We start from the raw sequence: 21756 nt of genomic DNA, 5'->3' as shown, positions 1-21756 counted from the left end.
ACATTTGTATCAAATGTAATATAACCTTGATGTAAATAATATAGATGTAATAAAGCATATATGTTATATAACGTAGATGTACATATAAGATGTATATAATGTAATAAATATATGTATAATACATGATGTAATATAACATAGATGTAATATAACATAAATGTAATATAGCATAAATGTTTATAGCATAGATGTAATATAACATAGATGTAATATAGCATAGATGTAATATAACATAAATGTAATATAGCATAGATGTAATATAACATAGATGTAATATAACATAGATGTAATATAACATAAATGTTATATAGCATAGATGTAATATAACATAAATGTTATATAGCATAGACGTAATATAACATAAATGTATATAAGCATAGAATGTAATATATATAATATAGATAATGATAATATAACATAGATTAATTAAATATGTAATATACATAAGTATATACATAGACATAAGTTATATAATAAGCAAGGATGTAATTAACATAATGTTATACTTATAACATAAATATCATACAAATAATATAACATAATTAAAACATTATGTAAAGAATGCAAACTTCTGTTAAGTAAATAGAAAATGGTGTTTTAGGCTGTATATTGTCGAGGGTTAAGAAAGACAAAAGTGGTGAGCCTGCAGCGAGGCACTTTTTTCTGACCCAAGCCAACACACTAGCTATGCAAACTTTTTATCCTGCAACATTCATCAAAAACATACATATTCTAGCTGAAATATACCAATAATATTGCAAACATGATCGCCTTTTAAACAAAGTTTCGCCCCAATCGGAAGTATAATGCAGCTGGTTTTCATCAGTGCCAAAACAGCAGAAATATAGGTGGTACATGTATTCCGACAACATCAATGATGGTTACAGGGTTTTGTATTCTATACAGAACTGTCGAGATGAGCATTCCTTTGTTAGTTCACAAGATAACAATTCCTGTTCACAAAAGTCTCAAACCTATGTTAGAGTTGGCTTTCTTTTCTAACCATGTGTTCTGTTTATTCTGCAACTATTTGCTTCTAGATGACTTTTACAATAAATATCTTCACCATCAGCCACGAAAAAGATGTTACTGTAATACGTATGTTTTGGTATCGTACAAATGTCATTGTTCTGGTAAATGTGACGCCGCAATTTGGCAGAACTGAATGGCGTTACAATCAGCGGTAGGAAAAAGTTTGAGTTGATCATGTAAGGAAAAGTTCCTTCGGATGTGAAATAATTACACGTGAATAGTAATGACGAATAAAGCATTTTGTATTGACAGATAAAGCACAAGTTTATCCGCAAACTATTTATCAGTTTGTATGTGTGACAGTTGCAGGATAAAATATTTTTTTCTAGCTAATGTAACACCATGTTTCCTTATGTAAGGACTAGCTCACACAATAAAAATGAAAGAGTAGATTCTTAAGACAATTCAACAACTTTTTCACAAATATTTTGAAATACAAAAAAATGGTAAATGACTGCATCTCGAAAATTCTTAAAACCAAAAAACTTTGATCTTCTATTAAAGATAATCACAAAAACAATTTAACATATAAAAAAGAAATATGTTTGATACTAAGTAATTCCTCTTTTAACCTGAACAAGTGTTAAAGAGTGACAGTCACACCAATACATTAAAATGTAGATAGGTATAAAAATATAAAGAGCAATTTCATAATTTTTATAGGTATCAAACTGTGATGACCGTCGTGTTTTCTCTTAATAAAATAGATATTTTGTTTCAAAATCATGTGTACTACCCATTGTCTCTTTGGAAGGGTATGGTAGTTTTGTTTTGGTTTCTAGAAAGTTTCTAAATTATGATTATACATGCATTAAGGAATATAACAAGCTGGCATATAGCAGTTAAAATAACAAGAGATCCAAGAGGGATCTTGGCGCCCTTCAAAGAATGACCTATAATACGACAATGAAAAGAGATATTTTTTTCTCTCTGCTTTTGTTTTCTTTTCCCTCTTCCTTTTACATATTAAATGCCAACAGGGAAACTGCACATAAAATTTGCTAACATGTCTTAGCAGAAAGTCACTTTCCTATCAAATTTACTATTGTCACTGTCTGGCATGTTGTGTTTCGGACGACAGACAAAAGGCGATTTGAATAGCTAACCATATGATGATGGTGCTCTAAGACAGACAAGAGAAAATACTTATCTGTATGTGGCAAGTACGTATATAAACGAGGCCTCAACAAAATATCAAATTAATATCTAAGCTTTTCAGCCATTCAAATTTAGTATATAAACAGTTTATATAATATCAACAAGATTTCCTCTGAAGTTAAAACTTTCGCAAAGAAAATTTGTAAATCTATGTCTAATGTAATCAAAGAATCTAATTTATCTAGAACTATAAGTTAATAAGCAGTAGTAAATATTATAAATCACAATTCAGTATTAACAGCATTATATGGAGAATATAGGATAACGATACACATGATCAACAACAGAATCAATTAACGACGAAATGTTGAATGATTTTAACAGTTATCAACAATACAACCATCAGATTCACTCCTCTCTGAAGGTTTCACATCTGTACACCTTGCATCCCTACTTAGTCATAATGGTATTACCCATAACAAATGATGGGGCAGTCCAAGAGAGTAAAAGAGGAGGGCAAGGGATATGAAGAATTATAGCATAATTTGTTCAATATGCTTACAGACTGAGTAAATTTGTCACAGGCATTATTTTAAGAAATTGTACAGAAATCTTGCAGGACGTATTGAAATGGAAATTTTCTACAGTTATGACCATGTTAAACAGTTTATTCATGGGTATGCATTTTAACCAACAGAGAAAGTTTGGTTGTTTCATCACATAAACATTCAGCATTTTATTTTCGTATTCGTATCACACAATAAATGTTAATGTGATTGTAGTGAGAGAGAGCTATCCCCAATGCATCTACACACATTTTCGTATCATTGTTCTATATAAACACAGAATCGGTACAAATGAATGACCCCTCCCCTGTCGTTGTTCTATAAAACTGTTCTTTACTCTTAGATAAAACACTGTTCATGTGATTGTTCAGTTTCCTAGGATCCAGTTGTTGAATGCACTCTGTAATGGAAAAAATAATTACACTTAAAGGATCTTTTCACAGTACAGTATTAATCAGTCAAATTTATTTTCAATACTAAGATGACAAGCATTCATAAAATCCTATAAATAGCTTGTCACATATGAAAACTTCACAGCATTTGATAGCTATATTGAAGGTGATTTCTACAAAAAGATAACATACCGGGAAGGAGTAGATGAAGAGGGCGATGAGGATGATGAGGAGGAGAACAATCAGGAAGCCAATGAACCACCATTTGTATCGACGCCAGATGATGAACTTGAACGTCTTCCATGGTGATGTGAACCATAGGAAGGATGTCTCTGGTCGTCTGCAAACAAAGGATGATGTAATTAAGTATGTATATTAATTATATAGTTGTAATTATATAAGTATAATAATTAAAGTCATATGTGCGAAATTTTGACAAGTTATTTTTTCTTCATTAATCTATTGAAAATGAGAAATAATTAGGACTACTACTTACTTTGGTGGGTCTAGATGAGAGATATTTAGGGACACAAGACTACTTCTTACTTTGGAGGGTCTAGATGAGAGATATTTAGGGATACAGGACTTACTTTGGAGGGTTTAGATGAGAGATATTTAGGGATACAGGACTTACTTTGGAGGGTCTAGATGAGAGATTTTTAGGGATACAGGACTTACTTTGGAGGGTCTAGATGAGAGATATCTAGGGACACAAGACTACTTCTTACTTTGGAGGGTCTAGATGAGAGATATCTAGGGATACATGACTTACTTTTGGGGGTCTAGATGAGAGATATTTAGGGATAAAGAACTTACTTTGGCGGGTCTAGATGAGAGATATTTAGGGATACAGGACATACTTTGGAGGGTCTAGATGAGAGATATCTAGGGACACAAGACTACTTCATACTTTGGAGGTTTTAGATGAGAAATATTTAGGGATACATGACTTACTTTGGAGGGTCTAGATGAGAGACATCTAGGGACACAAGACTACTACTTACTTTGGAGGGTCTAGATGAGAGATATTTAGGGATACAGGACTTACTTTGGAGGGTTTAGATGAGAGATATTTAGGGATACAGGACTTACTTTGGAGGGTCTAGATGAGAGATATCTAGGGACACAAGACTACTACTTACTTTGGAGGGTCTAGATGAGAGATATTTAGGGATACAGGACATACTTTGGAGGGTCTAGATGAGAGATATTTAGGGATACATGACTTACTTTGGAGGGTCTAGATGAGAGATATTTAGGGATACAGGACATACTTTGGAGGGTCTAGATGAGAGATATTTAGGGACACAAGACTACTTCTTACTTTGGAGGGTCTAGATGAGAGATATTTAGGGATACAGGACTTACTTTGGAGGGTTTAGATGAGAGATATTTAGGGATACATGACTTACTTTGGAGGGTCTAGATGAGAGATATCTAGGGACACAAGACTACTACTTACTTTGTAGGGTCTAGATGAGAGATATTTAGGGATACAGGACTTACTTTGGAGGGTTTAGATGAGAGATATTTAGGGATACAGGACTTACTTTGGAGGGTTTAGATGAGAGATATTTAGGGACACAAGACTACTTCTTACTTTGGAGGGTCTAGATGAGAGATATTTAGGGATACAGGACATACTTTGGAGGGTCTAGATGAGAGATATTTAGGGACACAAGACTACTTCTTACTTTGGAGGGTCTAGATGAGAGATATTTAGGGATACAGGACTTACTTTGGAGGGTTTAGATGAGAGATATTTAGGGATACATGACTTACTTTGGAGGGTCTAGATGAGAGATATCTAGGGACACAAGACTACTACTTACTTTGTAGGGTCTAGATGAGAGATATTTAGGGATACAGGACTTACTTTGGAGGGTTTAGATGAGAGATATTTAGGGATACAGGACTTACTTTGGAGGGTTTAGATGAGAGATATTTAGGGATACAGAACTTACTTTGGAGGGTCTAGATGAGAGATATTTAGGGACACAAGACTACTTCTTACTTTGGAGGGTCTAGATGAGAGATATTTAGGGATACAGGACTTACTTTGGAGGGTTTAGATGAGAGATATTTAGGGATACAGGACTTACTTTGGAGGGTCTAGATGAGAGATATTTAGGGACACAAGACTACTTCTTACTTTGGAGGGTCTAGATGAGAGATATTTAGGGATACAGGACTTACTTTGTAGGGTCTTGGTGAGAGATATTTAGGGATACAGGACTTACTTTGGAGGGTCTAGATGAAAGATATTTAGGGATACAGGACTTACTTTGGAGGGTTTTGATTAGAGATATTTAAGGATACAGGACTTACTTTGGAGGGTCTAGATGAGAAATATTTAGGAATACAGGACTTACTTTTGAAAGTCTAGATGAAAGAGATTTAGGGATACAGGACTTACTTTTGAAGGTCTAGATGAGAGAGATTTAGGGATACAGGACTTACTTTTGAAGGTCTAGATGAAAGAGATTTAGGCATACAGGACTTACTTTGGAGGGTCTAGATGAGAGAGATTTAGGCATACAGGACTTACTTTGGAGGGTCTAGATGAGGGTTCATGTTGGGTTCCTCCTGTCCCTGTCCTGCAGGACGTTCATCAGCCTCCTCTAATGATACAAGTTCTAACTCCATCTCAATCTTACCCTGGAAACAGAAAATCATCAGAAAATACATAGACAAGAAACTAGGCATATAAATAGCTATTTCCATTATGTATATAATACAGCTGTTATGTTGTCTATAGCTAGTGTTGTTCATATAAGGATTTTTCTCAGTTTGGTTTACTAACTGAAGTCCTTATTATATTATAACATACATTTTTAGAAGTGCACTGTTCAATTAAATATAAATTATTTATAAAGATTTCAGTAAACCAATATATAACACACATACTACATACATTTTGCACATGTACTACACACATATAGCACACATACTTAAACTTGATAGCCCTTCATCCCAGTATTCTACAGACCTATAATCAATGTCCTGGATCTAGTTATTGAGAAGAAGTTGTTTGAATGAAAACTTACTCACACCAGAAAAGGACATTATAGCATGCTGACTTATATTTATAGTTACAGGAAATAAGTTGGATTATAGAGTTGAGATAGTGAGGTATCAGAAGAATGGAAAATCAGACAAATCATCCCTACAGATCCTAATAAGGATTCAAGAAAACGTGATTGGGCTTGTTACCGTTAGAGCTCGTTCTCCTGTCTTGTCTTACCATTAGAACTCGTTCTTCTGTCTTGTCTTACCGTTAGAACCTTAGACTCGTTCTTCTGTCTTGTCTTACCGTTAGAACTTGTTCTCCTGTCTTGTCTTACCGTTAGAACTTGTTCTCCTGTCTTGTCTTACCGTTAGAACTCGTTCTCCTGTCTTGTCTTACCGTTAGAACTCGTTCTCCTGTCTTGTCTTACCGTTAGAACTTGTTCTCCTGTCTTGTCTTACCGTTAGAACTTGTTCTCCTGTCTTGTCTTACCGTTAGAACTTGTTCTCCTGTCTTGTCTTACCGTTAGAACTTGTTCTCCTGTCTTGTCTTACCGTTAGAACTTGTTCTCCTGTATTGTCTTACCGTTAGAACTTGTTCTCCTGTCTTGTCTTACCGTTAGAACTTGTTCTCCTGTATTGTCTTACCGTTAGAACTTGTTCTCCTGTCTTGTCTTACCGTTAGAACTTGTTCTCCTGTATTGTCTTACCGTTAGAACTTGTTCTCCTGTATTGTCTTACCGTTAGAACTTGTTCTCCTGTCTTGTCTTACCGTTAGAACTTGTTCTCCTGTATTGTCTTACCGTTAGAACTTGTTCTCCTGTATTGTCTTACCGTTAGAACTTGTTCTCCTGTTTGTCTTACCATTAGAACTTGTTCTCCTGTATTGTCTTACCGTTAGAACTTGTTCTCCTGTCTTGTCTTACCGTTAGAACTTGTTCTCCTGTATTGTCTTACCGTTAGAACTTGTTCTCCTGTATTGTCTTACCGTTAGAACTTGTTCTCCTGTCTTGTCTTACCGTTAGAACTTGTTCTCCTGTATTGTCTTACCGTTAGAACTCATTCTCCTGTCTTGTCTTACCGTTAGAACTCATTCTCCTGTCTTGTCTTACCATTAGAACTTGTTCTCCTGTCTTGTCTTACCGTTAGAACTTGTTCTCCTGTATTGTCTTACCATTAGAACTCATTCTCCTGTCTTGTCTTACCGTTAGAACTTGTTCTCCTGTCTTGTCTTACCGTTAGAACTTGTTCTCCTGTCTTGTCTTACCTTTTGTTCTCCTGTCTTGTCTTACCGTTCGTTCTCCTGTCTTGTCTTACCGTTAGAACTCATTCTCCTGTCTTGTCTTACCGTTAGAACTCGTTCTCCTGTCTTGTCTTACCGTTAGAACTCATTCTCCTGTCTTGTCTTACCGTTCGTTCTCCTGTCTCATCTTACCGTTTGTTCTCCTGTTTTGTCTTACCATTAGAACTTGTTCTCCTGTCTTGTCTTACCGTTAGAACTCGTTCTCCTGTCTTGTCTTACCGTTAGAATTCATTCTCCTGTATTGTCTTACCGTTAGAACTCGTTCTCCTGTCTTGTCTTACCATTAGAACCTGTTCTCCTGTCTTGTCTTACCGTTAGAACTCATTCTCCTGTCTTGTCTTACCGTTAGAATTCATTCTCCTGTATTGTCTTACCATTAGAACTCATTCTTCTGTCTTGTCTTACCGTTAGAACTCATTCTCCTGTCTTGTCTTACCGTTAGAACTCATTCTCCTGTCTTGTCTTACCTTTTGTTCTCCTGTCTTGTCTTACCGTTCGTTCTCCTGTCTTGTCTTACCGTTAGAACTCATTCTCCTGTCTTGTCTTACCGTTAGAACTCGTTCTCCTGTCTTGTCTTACCGTTAGAACTCATTCTCCTGTCTTGTCTTACCGTTAGAACTCGTTCTCCTGTCTCGTCTTACCGTTCGTTCTCCTGTTTTGTCTTACCGTTAGAACTTGTTCTCCTGTCTTGTCTTACCGTTAGAACTCGTTCTCCTGTCTTGTCTTACCATTAGAACTCGTTCTCCTGTCTTGTCTTACCGTTAGAACTCATTCTCCTGTCTTGTCTTACCGTTAGAACTCGTTCTCCTGTCTTGTCTTACCGTTAGAACTCGTTCTCCTGTCTTGTCTTACCATTAGAACTTGTTCTCCTGTCTTGTCTTACCGTTAGAACTCGTTCTCCTGTCTTGTCTTACCGTTAGAACTCATTCTCCTGTCTTGTCTTACCGTTAGAACTCGTTCTCCTGTCTTGTCTTACCGTTAGAACTCATTCTCCTGTCTTGTCTTACCATTAGAACTTGTTCTCCTGTCTTGTCTTACCGTTAGAACTCATTCTTCTGTCTTGTCTTACCGTTAGAACTCATTCTCCTGTCTTGTCTTACCGTTCGTTCTCCTGTCTTGTCTTACCGTTAGAACTCATTCTCCTGTCTTGTCTTACCATTAGAACTCGTTCTCCTGTCTTGTCTTACCGTTAGAACTCCTTCTCCTGTCTTGTCTTACCGTTAGAACTCGTTCTCCTGTCTTGTCTTACCGTTCGTTCTCCTGTCTTGTCTTACCGTTAGAACTCATTCTCCTGTCTTGTCTTACCGTTAGAACTCGTTCTCCTGTCTTGTCTTACCTTTAGAGCTCGTTATCCTGTCTTGTCTTACCGTTAGAACTCATTCTCCTGTCTTGTCTTACCGTTAGAACTCATTCTCCTGTCTTGTCTTACCGTTAGAACTCATTCTCCTGTCTTGCCTTACCGTTAGAACTCATTCTCCTGTCTTGTCTTACCGTTAGAATTCATTCTCCTGTCTTGTCTTACCGTTAGAACTCATTCTCCTGTCTTGTCTTACCGTTAGAACTCGTTCTCCTGTCTCGTCTTACCGTTCGTTCTCCTGTCTTGTCTTACCGTTAGAACTCATTCTCCTGTCTTGTCTTACCGTTAGAACTCGTTCTCCTGTCTTGTCTTACCGTTAGAACTCATTCTCCTGTCTTGTCTTACCGTTAGAACTCATTCTCCTGTCTTGTCTTACCGTTAGAACTCATTCTCCTGTCTTGTCTTACCGTTAGAACTCGTTCTCCTGTCTTGTCTTACCGTTAGAACTCGTTCTCCTGTCTTGTCTTACCGTTAGAACTCATTCTCCTGTCTTGTCTTACCGTTAGAACTCGTTCTCCTGTCTTGTCTTACCGTTAGAACTCGTTCTCCTGTCTTGTCTTACCGTTAGAACTCATTCTCCTGTCTTGTCTTACCGTTAGAACTCATTCTCCTGTCTTGTCTTACCGTTTGTTCTCCTGTTTTGTCTTACCGTTAGAACTTGTTCTCCTGTCTTGTCTTACCGTTAGAACTCGTTCTCCTGTCTTGTCTTACCGTTAGAACTCGTTCTCCTGTCTTGTCTTACCGTTAGAACTCATTCTCCTGTCTTGTCTTACCGTTTGTTCTCCTGTTTTGTCTTACCGTTAGAACTCATTCTCCTGTCTTGTCTTACCGTTAGAACTCATTCTCCTGTCTTGTCTTACCGTTAGAACTCATTCTCCTGTCTTGTCTTACCGTTTGTTCTCCTGTTTTGTCTTACCGTTCGTTCTCCTGTCTTGTCTTACCGTTTGTTCTCCTGTCTTGTCTTACCGTTAGAACTCATTCTCCTGTCTTGTCTTACCGTTTGTTCTCCTGTCTTGTCTTACCGTTCGTTCTCCTGTCTTGTCTTACCGTTAGAACTCATTCTCCTGTCTTGTCTTACCGTTAGAACTCGTTCTCCTGTCTTGTCTTACCGTTTGTTCTCCTGTCTTGTCTTACCGTTAGAACTTGTTCTCCTGTCTTGTCTTACCGTTAGAACTCGTTCTCCTGTCTTGTCTTACCGTTAGAACTCGTTCTCCTGTCTTGTCTTACCGTTAGAACTCATTCTCCTGTCTTGTCTTACCGTTAGAACTCATTCTCCTGTCTTGTCTTACCGTTAGAACTCGTTCTCCTGTCTTGTCTTACCGTTCGTTCTCCTGTCTTGTCTTACCGTTAGAACTCATTCTCCTGTCTTGTCTTACCGTTCGTTCTCCTGTCTCATCTTACCGTTTGTTCTCCTGTTTTGTCTTACCATTAGAACTCGTTCTCCTGTCTTGTCTTACCGTTCGTTCTCCTGTCTCGTCTTACCGTTCGTTCTCCTGTCTTGTCTTACCTTTAGAACTCATTCTCCTGTCTTGTCTTACCTTTAGAACTCGTTCTCCTGTCTTGTCTTACCGTTAGAACTCATTCTCCTGTCTTGTCTTACCGTTAGAACTCATTCTCCTGTCTTGTCTTACCGTTAGAACTCATTCTCCTGTCTTGTCTTACCGTTAGAACTCGTTCTCCTGTCTTGTCTTACCGTTAGAACTCGTTCTCCTGTCTTGTCTTACCGTTAGAACTCATTCTCCTGTCTTGTCTTACCGTTAGAACTCATTCTCCTGTCTTGTCTTACCGTTAGAACTCGTTCTCCTGTCTTGTCTTACCGTTCGTTCTCCTGTCTCATCTTACCGTTTGTTCTCCTGTTTTGTCTTACCGTTAGAACTCATTCTCCTGTCTTGTCTTACCGTTAGAACTCGTTCTCCTGTCTTGTCTTACCGTTAGAACTCATTCTCCTGTCTTGTCTTACCTTTAGAGCTCGTTCTCCTGTCTTGTCTTACCGTTAGAACTCGTTCTCCTGTCTCATCTTACCGTTATAACTCATTCTCCTGTCTCGTCTTACCGTTAGAACTCGTTCTCCTGTCTCGTCTTACCGTTAGAACTCATTCTCCTGTCTTGTCTTACCGTTAGAACTCATTCTCCTGTCTCGTCTTACCGTTAGAACTCATTCTCCTGTCTTGTCTTACCGTTAGAACTCATTCTCCTGTCTTGTCTTACCGTAAGAACTCGTTCTCCTGTCTCGTCTTACCATTATAACTCATTCTTCTGTCTTGTCTTACCGTTAGAACTCATTCTCCTGTCTTGTCTTACCGTTAGAACTCATTCTCCTGTCTTGTCTTACCGTAAGAACTCGTTCTCCTGTCTTGTCTTACCGTAAGAACTCGTTCTCCTGTCTTGTCTTACCATTATAACTCATTCTTCTGTCTTGTATTACCATTAGAACTTGTTCTCCTGTCTTGTCTTACCGTTCGTTCTCCTGTCTTGTCTTACCGTTAGAACTCATTCTCCTGTCTTGTCTTACCGTTAGAACTCGTTCTCCTGTCTTGTCTTACCGTTAGAACTCATTCTCCTGTCTTGTCTTACCGTTAGAACTCATTCTCCTGTCTTGTCTTACCGTAAGAACTCGTTCTCCTGTCTTGTCTTACCATTAGAACTCATTCTTCTGTCTTGTCTTACCGTTAGAACTCATTCTCCTGTCTTGTCTTACCGTTAGAACTCGTTCTCCTGTCTTGTCTTACCGTTAGAACTCATTCTCCTGTCTTGTCTTACCGTTATAACTCGTTCTCCTGTCTTGTCTTACCGTTAGAACTCATTCTCCTGTCTTGTCTTACCATTAGAACTTGTTCTCCTGTCTTGTCTTACCATTATAACTCATTCTTCTGTCTTGTCTTACCGTTAGAACTCATTCTCCTGTCTTGTCTTACCGTTCGTTCTCCTGTCTTGTCTTACCGTTAGAACTCATTCTCCTGTCTTGTCTTACCATTAGAACTTGTTCTCCTGTCTTGTCTTACCTTTAGAACTTGTTCACCTGTCTTGTCTTACCGTTAGAACTCATTCTCCTGTCTTGTCTTACCGTTAGAACTCGTTCTCCTGTCTTGTCTTACCGTTAGAACTCATTCTCCTGTCTTGTCTTACCTTTAGAGCTCGTTCTCCTGTCTTGTCTTACCGTTAGAACTCGTTCTCCTGTCTCATCTTACCGTTATAACTCATTCTCCTGTCTCGTCTTACCGTTAGAACTCGTTCTCTCTGTCTCGTCTTACCGTTAGAACTCATTCTCCTGTCTTGTCTTACCGTTAGAACTCATTCTCCTGTCTCGTCTTACCGTTAGAACTCATTCTCCTGTCTTGTCTTACCGTTAGAACTCATTCTCCTGTCTTGTCTTACCGTAAGAACTCGTTCTCCTGTCTCGTCTTACCATTATAACTCATTCTTCTGTCTTGTCTTACCGTTAGAACTCATTCTCCTGTCTTGTCTTACCGTTAGAACTCATTCTCCTGTCTTGTCTTACCGTAAGAACTCGTTCTCCTGTCTTGTCTTACCGTAAGAACTCGTTCTCCTGTCTTGTCTTACCATTATAACTCATTCTTCTGTCTTGTATTACCATTAGAACTTGTTCTCCTGTCTTGTCTTACCGTTCGTTCTCCTGTCTTGTCTTACCGTTAGAACTCATTCTCCTGTCTTGTCTTACCGTTAGAACTCGTTCTCCTGTCTCGTCTTACCGTTAGAACTCATTCTCCTGTCTTGTCTTACCGTTAGAACTCATTCTCCTGTCTTGTCTTACCGTAAGAACTCGTTCTCCTGTCTTGTCTTACCATTATAACTCATTCTTCTGTCTTGTCTTACCGTTAGAACTCATTCTCCTGTCTTGTCTTACCGTTAGAACTCGTTCTCCTGTCTTGTCTTACCGTTAGAACTCATTCTCCTGTCTTGTCTTACCGTTATAACTCGTTCTCCTGTCTTGTCTTACCGTTAGAACTCATTCTCCTGTCTTGTCTTACCATTAGAACTTGTTCTCCTGTCTTGTCTTACCATTATAACTCATTCTTCTGTCTTGTCTTACCGTTAGAACTCATTCTCCTGTCTTGTCTTACCGTTCGTTCTCCTGTCTTGTCTTACCGTTAGAACTCATTCTCCTGTCTTGTCTTACCATTAGAACTCGTTCTCCTGTCTTGTCTTACCGTTAGAACTCCTTCTCCTGTCTTGTCTTACCATTAGAACTTGTTCTCCTGTCTTGTCTTACCTTTAGAACTTGTTCTCCTGTCTTGTCTTACCGTTCGTTCTCCTGTCTTGTCTTACCATTAGAACTTGTTCTCCTGTCTTGTCTTACCTTTAGAACTTGTTCTCCTGTCTTGTCTTACCGTTAGAACTCGTTCTCCTGTCTCGTCTTACTGTTAGAACTCATTCCCCTGTCTTTTCTTACCGTTAGAACTCATTCCCCTGTCTTGTCTTACCATTAGAACTTGTTCTCCTGTCTTGTCTTACCGTTAGAACTCATTCTCCTGTCTTGTCTTACCGTTAGAACTCGTTCTCCTGTCTTGTCTTACCGTTAGAACTCGTTCTCCTGTCTCGTCGTTGAAGCAGGGCCAGAATCCTTTCAGTCTCTTCTGCTCAAACAGGGAGACAAGCTTCACCTCATGACCTGTCTGTAGGTCGGGTAACTGGCTGAGGGTACAGTCAGCGGCTTTCTTGGCTGGTTTTGGCAAGGCACTCAGGTTAAGTGATAATGTCCCTGTTATAAAGAAAAGGGGGAAGATCTTAAACTGTATCCAACGAGAGTCTACTTAATGTGAGACAGGTGCCTTTGGTACTTTAACAGATGGACCACTAACAAATAAAGGCAATTTGTATAGCCCACCATTCATCTGATGATAATACTGACAATGATGATAAGGATGTTGATGATGATGATGCTGGTGGTGGGTTTAAAATTATATATGACAAAACATTTTTCTTTAATTAAAGAGTGGTTATTTTTTATTTTTTTAAATTTTTTATCCAAATTATTAACACAGATAAAACCATGACAACCTATTTTTTTAAAAGCAAGAGATGGCTGTCAAGGTCACATATATGACCTTGTTATCCACAACCTGGCCCTCTAATAGAAGAAACCAAATAATGGGAATCAAATATGGATTATACCCATCACAAAACAAGTGTACCTAGGAAATCGTCCATGGAGAACTTGTCGTTGTCCCAGATCTGCATTACAAGATTAGGTGGCAGACGCTGCTCTGTCTCATCCAAGCTCCAGAAGTGTTCCTGCAACATCAAACCAAATGGTAGCAATGTATGGAAATACAAGAGGCCCAGAGGGCCTGTATTGCTCACCTGTTTTTTTCCCAGTAATTATCACAAAAACTCTTAAAATTAAAACGAGGAAAATTGATACCACAATTTGTTGAATATTGAATCCCCACCATACAATGATGCAATCAATACCATATGACTATTATTTATTCAATGCCAAGTTTCGGAGAAGTTGTTTATATGAAAATCGCAAGATTGACCCCTTTTAACCCCGCCCCTCTAACTCCTGGGGTTCAGTCCTACCATTTGAAAAATTTTGAATCCCCATTCCATAACGATGCTACCATTGCAATATAATTGCAATCTCATCATTAGTTTCAGAGAAGAAGTCGTTTTTATTATAAATATGGAAAAAGCCAAAATTGTCCCCTTTTGGCCCTGACCTTCAGGCCCACAGAGGGTGAGCCTGACCATTGGTACAATTTCAGTTAGTATCCCATAAGGATGTTACCAGCCAAATTTTGTGAAATTCTGACCAGCGGTTAAGAAAAAGTTGATTGTAGACGGAAGGACGGTATCGCATAAAGTCTGTACTCACTTTCTTCTTCACAACCATGGCTTGTTCTGCAGGCAGGTAATCAAATGGGAAGATGAATCGCCAGTTGAAGTTGCCTTCCCCATCCAGTGACCGGTAGTGGACGTCTGTCTCTTGTTTCTCATCAATACCGGAGATCCAGCCCTTGACGTAGATGTCACTCATCTGTTCGCCAGTGATTGATTCTTCATCAAGTACAACGTCCACAGTGTTCCATATGATACAGCGCAGCACAAAACTGACAACAATCAACATAACCATTACAGGTCAAACCTTCAAATCATACTTAAAATAACAGCAGATCAAATGCTAAAATTTAATATTTTGGATTGACATTTTCATGAAGACTACATTTGTCTTGAAATCAATGAGCAAACAAGCAACATTATTTTATATAGCTCCACTGAAACTGCTTAGACATAACTCTACAATCCTTCACTCAAATACTGTACTATTCTGTTACCTGCTGTCTCGTATACATACCCGGATGGTTTGCGTGGCTCAATGTTGAATGGTGACCCTGGAGGACCAAGAGACTTTGGGAAGATATCCACCCACATCTGGACCTTACCCTGTCACAATTAAGTACATGTAGTTTTAAGGGATGGGAAAATAACATCACAATCTTTCATCATAATTGCTAAGGTTTTATAAATAATGAACAAACATTCATTGTACCCAAGACACCAATTCTAAGAATTAGCCAGCTTATCTTCTTTTGAGATTTAAGATAAATGAAGAGAAATGACACTGCTAGGTTTTAATGTGGGATGGATATGACATGGTATTCAGTAGAGATCCTCTTAGGAATTGTAACAAGAGGTCCAAGGAGGGCCTTAACGGTCATCTGACTACCTTGGCAACAGTCGTAAAGCAACTTAATTAGATATGGTGTCATGGTGGCCATTTTTTATTTGGGATCAACCCGAAATGTAACAACACTTAGTCAAGATCATGTCAGGATAATTTCAGGCAAGTGTCAGCAAAATTGCACTGGTAGAACTTGAGAAGGAGTTCGGGAAGTGTTTTCAAGATGACAGCTGTGTCGGCCATCTTGGATTTCAGTTTGTTTGTAAGTTACCTGCTCTATCCCTGGTTGTATGGGGTTGTAGAGTGGACGTGTCTCCACATGTTCCTTGACTATCGGTAAGGTATTCAGCACATGTAGGGCCAGTCTCTCATCAGGTTGTCCAAGGTCAGGGTCAGAACGCGGATTCACCTCTGTAAGTATTTCACACAAAAAATCAATGCTATGCCTTTGTCAATCATTCTATTTTTATTTTTCGTTTGTAATGAAAAAGAGAAAATGTACTTACAGTTCCTTAAAACTGAATTTGTTACTTCATTAACTTATTGAAAATATGTATTGTTGTAGCTTTTACCCTATTCAAGACATGGAAATAATTCATGTTCAAATGTCAGTCCTTTTATATATGACACAGCGGAAGCATCAATTGTTTAAACAAAATATTTTTTATTTGGTAAGACAGGAATTTACATACCGAAGTCCGCCAGACTGTATGTTTTGTTGCCGACCTTGACACTGTTGGTACCGTAGAACAATGGACCTGTGATATGGTTCTTCTTACAGTACCAGTCCAAGATCTCCTTGGGTTTCTGACTGTCTCTCCACTGGTTCACACCCGACCTGTTCACAGATATATATCACTAATATTCACAGATAAATCACCAACATTAACTTATATCTAACTGGTTCACATTGATTCTACAGGAAAATTACAAAACCACAGACTTTGAATCAAGAATTGGAGGAAAAGTTCAATTGGTTCAGTTATATATATTGTCCATTTCCAAATAATTTATTGACAAAAGATGTTAGTGTCAATTGGATAAGACATCAGGCGTAGCCTATCTTAGTCTTCTCCTGATATTGGTGGTACAAACAAACAAACAAACAATATATATACATGGTGAGGTTTATGAAAATCAGGGGACGTAACTCATTCATATAATTCTTATTTATTGTAACTCTATAAAATATTTAACATTTACTTTTATTTTAAATATAAAAAACGAAAATCATGACATGATTCTAAATTTACTTGATAGTATGTCTATTTGGTGATATTGGTCCCATTTGTCAGAACAGATACGGGAATATCTGTTAGATATATGTAATATGAAATGCTTGGATACAATATAGTGACTCTTTAATCTTCCGATTCTCTCAGCTATATATACCATAAAGTTCTGTCAGCGTTACATACTTACACATAGTATGACTTAGGGATACCACATGTGGCTCTATGTTTGGACAGGAAGCGGTTCTCTAGGTCAATGATGGTCTCCCCAATGAGGTCATCACTGCTGATGATGTCATAATCCTTGATCCTGACGATCAAATCTTTCTTCACAGGTAAGGTACAGTTCAGCTCAAACATCCTGTAGGTCAAAGGTTAAATAGGGTCAAAGGTTGAAATGAAATCAGTTCACTACTAAGGTAGACAAGTCAAAGGTCAACACACCATATTGAATTGACAGAATATTAACATACTCTATTTTTGTCCATATAGTGCACATATTCTTTTTTCAAATATTAAGAAGTAAGCAAGAGATCTCAGAGGGACCATTGCATCTACATAAGAATTATCTATATCTGACAATTGAAAAAGGGATTTTTTTTTTCTGATTTTCAAACTTTAAAATCCAAGATGGCTGCCTTTTGGCCATCTTGTTGATGGAGGTCCCAAAATGCTGTATGCACATCTAGGGTACTAAGGGAACCTACATATGAAACAAGAGGCCCAAAGGGCCTTAACGGTCATCTGACTACCTTGACAATAGTAAAATTAATTATATATGGTGTCACTTTGTCAGGATCATGTCAGGATCATTTTCAATTTCTTTCAACAAATTTTATTTCAAACAAGAGGCCCAAGGGCCTTTAAATATAGGAAATTAATTAGACATAGTGTCATGGTAGTCATCTTCGATTTGGGATCAACCAGAGATGTAACAATACTTTGTCTGGACCATGTCAGGATCATTTCATGCAAGTTTCAGCCAAATCCCTTCGGTAGAACTTGAGAATAAGTTCAAAATGTGTTTTTCAAGATGGCGGCTGTGACGGCCATCTTGGATTTCGGATTGACCCGAAAAATAACAACACTTTGTCGGGACCATGTCAGGATCATTTCATGCAAGTTTCAGCCAAATCGCACTGGTAGAACTTGAGAAGAAGTTCAAAATGTGTTTTCAAGATGGCGCCTGTGGCAGCCATCTTGGATTTCGGATCGACCCGAAAAATAACAACACTTTGTCGGGACCATGTCAGGATCATTTCATGCAAGTTTCAGCCAAATCGCACCGGTAGAACTTGAGAAGAAGTTCAAAATGTGTTTTCAAGATGGCGCCTGTGGCGGCCATCTTGGATTTCGGATCGACCCAAAAATAACAACACTTTGTCTGGACCATGTCAGGATCATTTCATGCAAGTTTCAGCCAAATCGCACCAGTAGAACTTGAGAAGAAGTTTAAAATGTGTTTTCAAGATGGAGACTGTGGCTGCCATCTTGGATTTCAGATCGACCCGAAAAATAACAACACTTTGTCGGGACCATGTCAGGATCATTTCATGCAAGTTTCAGCCAAATCGCACTGGTAGAACTTGAGAAAGTTCAAAATGTGTTTTCAAGATGGCACCTGTGGCGGCCATCTTGGATTTCGGATCGACCCGAATAATAACAACACTTTGTCGGGACCATGTCAGGATCATTTCATGCAAGTTTCAGCCAAATCGCACCGGTAGAACTTGAGAAGAAGTTTAAAATGTGTTTTCAAGATGGCGCCTGTGGCGGCCATCTTGGATTTCGGATCGACCCGAAAAATAACAACACTTTGTCGGGACCATGTCAGGATCATTTCATGCAAGTTTCAGCTAAATCGCACTGGTAGAACTTGAGAAGAAGTTCAAAATGTGTTTTCAAGATGGTACCTGTGGCGGCCATCTTGGATTTCGGATCGACCCGAAAAATAACAACACTTTGTCGGGACCATGTCAGGATCATTTCATGCAAGTTTCAGCCAAATCGCACCGGTAGAACTTGAGAAGAAGTTTAAAATGTGTTTTCAAGATGGCGGCTGTGGCGGCCATCTTGGATTTCGGATCGACCCGAAAAATAACAACACTTTGTCGGGACCATGTCAGGATCATTTCATGCAAGTTTCAGCCAAATCGCACCGGTAGAACTTGAGAAGAAGTTCAAAATGTGTTTTCAAGATGGCGCCTGTGGCGGCCATCTTGGATTTCGGATCGACCCGAAAAATAACAACACTTTGTCGGGACCATGTCAGGATCATTTCATGCAAGTTTCAGCCAAATCGCACCGGTAGAACTTGAGAAGAAGTTTAAAATGTGTTTTCAAGATGGCGGCTGTGGCGGCCATCTTGGATTTCGGATCGACCCGAAAAATAACAACACTTTGTCGGGACCATCTCAGGATCATTTCAGGTAAGTTTCAGCTCAATCCCACTAGTCAAACTTGAGAAGAAGTTCAAAATGTGAAAAGTTAACGCACGGCGGACGGCGCACGGCGCACGGCGCACGGCGCACGGCGGACGGCGCACGACGACGGACGAAACATGATGACTATAGGTCATCCTGACCCTTCGGGTCAGATGACCTAAAAAATCACCGACCAGCAGGCCTAAGTGTAATATTTTGTACATTTTAGAGGCATGTAGTGTGACATACTTTCCAAAAACAGGTTCGATGGAGTTTGGTATGTAATCATCTCGACTGCTCACTTTCTTCTTGCCCAGTTCGATCTCGACGTAGGGATCAGCCTGTAAGTAAACACATTCCTGAATGATTGATGTAAATCTTGGAGAAACTTTTCTTCTCAAACATTACAACGTGTGGTGATACCTATCAATCCTAAACAATATAATTTGGATAGAGATCAAATCTTCATCCATGTGTCCTGCATTTTGATTGGACAGCGATAGATATCGGACAAAACATGTGTAATGCATTATGATTGGAGAGCCATATTGTCACTAATAGAACATGTGTCATGCATAATGATTGGACAAATATTCAACTATGTGTCCTGCATTTTGATTGGACAAATCTTAAACCATGTATCACACATTCTGATTGGACAAATCTTCAACCTTGTGTCACAGATTATGATTGGACAGCGATAGTGTATCAATGAAATGAAATCTGACCAGGCCACTCGTGTCGTTGGGCTGTAGACCAATCCCGCAGATGACGTAGACCCGAATCACACATTCCTCGGGTGTACTTGGGGGTAGGTTACTAAACACTCGCTCAGGCAGCGGCTCGCTCGGGTCGGGAGGTAGTGGGTACACCTTGAAGGAACCCTACAACAAAAATTACACAAAATAACAAAATACTCTTATGTTACTACATCAGAGTTCCCTTATTTCTAGTACATGTATTATGTTATCATTGATTGTAATAATCTTAAGATTGTATTAACTTATATTCATTATATTCAATATATCTTAATCCCTGAAAATTCACCAACTGTTCCAGTCTTTGAATCTTGATTGACCACTGACCTTGAACTGACCAACACATGTGTGTACAGAGGTGATTGACCACTGACCTTGAACTGACCAACATATGTGTGTACAGAGGTGAGTGACCACTGACAGGTGAGTTGACCACTGACCTTGAACTGACCAACACATGTGTGTACAGAGGTGAGTGACCACTGACCTTGAACTGACCAACACACGTGTGTGTACAGAGGTGAGTGACCACTGACCTTGAACTGACCAACACATGAGTGTGTGTGTACAGAGGTGAGTGACCACTGACCTTGAACTGACCAACACATTGTGTGGTATACTTTGTATGGCTAGTGGTTGCGGATTAGTTCAGGCTTATACAAGGATTTTACAATAATTTTGGTTATCCTAAAGATAAAACATAACTAACATTCTTAATATCTTTCTGTACCGCTCAACTAAGACGTCAAATTCTTAATATTTGAAGACTTCCCAGTTATTATTTTCTCTTCAGAAAGTGCCTTCATTAATGGATATGTAAAGAAATAATGTCCCTAGATTGAGTATTTTGATATTGACCTTGTAAACTGACCTTACTAATGTGTGTACAGAGATGATTGTCCACAGTCATTGAAATGACCAACAAACGTATGGCCTCCTTTCGTCCTCCTAATACCTTGCATCAGTGATGAGGTCGCAATGCAGGTGGCAGTAAATCATCAAATAGGGCTTTGTAGGTCACTGACTTCTCATTATCTCCAGCTCGTTTGTGAACACCTATACAACAAATAGACACTTAATGCATGGTTGGAATGTGACTGTGAAATACAATAACCCTTATAGGACAAATACTATCTATTACTGACGGAATTTTAAAGTTATCTAAAGTGGAATCAAAGGAAAAAGATAGGTTTGGTTCGTTTGTTATGTTAATATACATGTAGTTAAGTTTTAGATTAAGTTTTGTTCCTTTTTCTATTGAATTCCGCCAAATCACCTAAAGACTCCATCAGGAACTTAGTCAATGTCTCGACAGTGAAATTATTAATCTTAAAGTCATATTTTTTTCTATTTTGCAAATAACTTTATTCACCTTAACTTTTATTTAAGACGCTACACTGCTGAAAAATGGTGTGTTTCTCTATCAAAAACAGGAGCAGACTATCAATTTTTTTTTCCGTTACAAATGTTACTTATTTATGCCATTACCACCATTGAAAAGTTTGAGCTTTTTATTTTACGACAAGATAAAAATAATTGTGTACAGAAAAAAATTCATGGCACTATGTCCTTTATAGAATAAAGTACTGATTGTGCATGCATCTTAAGCAAAATGAATTATTTTGTATGTACTTTTGTGTCAATTAGACACATATAAACATGATTAAACATCAGTTTTAATTGTTCAAATGATGAGACTCAGAGAGTACTATCCCCTTATATTATAAAATATGATTGTCCTCACCTAAAGTTCCCCCTTCTGAATCAATTAAAACCCATATAGACCAATTGTCGGTCATTAAGATCGGAGACAGAAACCTGAAAACAGGAAGTGGGCCAGCAGCCATCTTGGAATACCAAATTCTTTACGAAAATGTTTGCATGTTGTTTGGCCATCAATTAAAACCCCTACAGACCAATTTTCATTGAGATCAGAGACTGAA

General features: G+C 38.5%; 1 protein-coding gene across 1 annotated transcript in view; it reads right to left on the bottom strand.

The window, feature by feature from the left end:
* Positions 1–565: 565 nt before the first annotated feature.
* Positions 566–21756, bottom strand: part of LOC138334639 (myoferlin-like) — a 101530-nt gene continuing 80339 nt past the window's right edge. Inside the window, exons 41-54 of the mRNA XM_069283275.1 lie at positions 20839–20869; positions 20141–20193; positions 19784–19939; positions 19305–19396; positions 16823–16993; positions 16093–16238; positions 15672–15811; positions 15074–15162; positions 14594–14828; positions 13908–14007; positions 13290–13474; positions 5637–5746; positions 3281–3428; positions 566–3096 (exon numbers count right to left, since the gene is read on the bottom strand). Of these exons, the coding sequence (XP_069139376.1) occupies positions 3064–3096; positions 3281–3428; positions 5637–5746; positions 13290–13474; positions 13908–14007; positions 14594–14828; positions 15074–15162; positions 15672–15811; positions 16093–16238; positions 16823–16993; positions 19305–19396; positions 19784–19939; positions 20141–20193; positions 20839–20869 (1689 nt within the window). The 3' untranslated portion in view covers positions 566–3063. The remainder of the gene's footprint in view (positions 3097–3280; positions 3429–5636; positions 5747–13289; positions 13475–13907; positions 14008–14593; positions 14829–15073; positions 15163–15671; positions 15812–16092; positions 16239–16822; positions 16994–19304; positions 19397–19783; positions 19940–20140; positions 20194–20838; positions 20870–21756) is intronic.

Source organism: Argopecten irradians, chromosome 11 (assembly GCF_041381155.1).
Source record: "Argopecten irradians isolate NY chromosome 11, Ai_NY, whole genome shotgun sequence".
NCBI classification, from domain to species: Eukaryota; Metazoa; Mollusca; class Bivalvia; order Pectinida; family Pectinidae; genus Argopecten; species Argopecten irradians.
The sequence above is the reverse complement of the archived record's forward strand: the minus strand, read 5'-3'. Positions and strand labels throughout refer to the sequence as shown.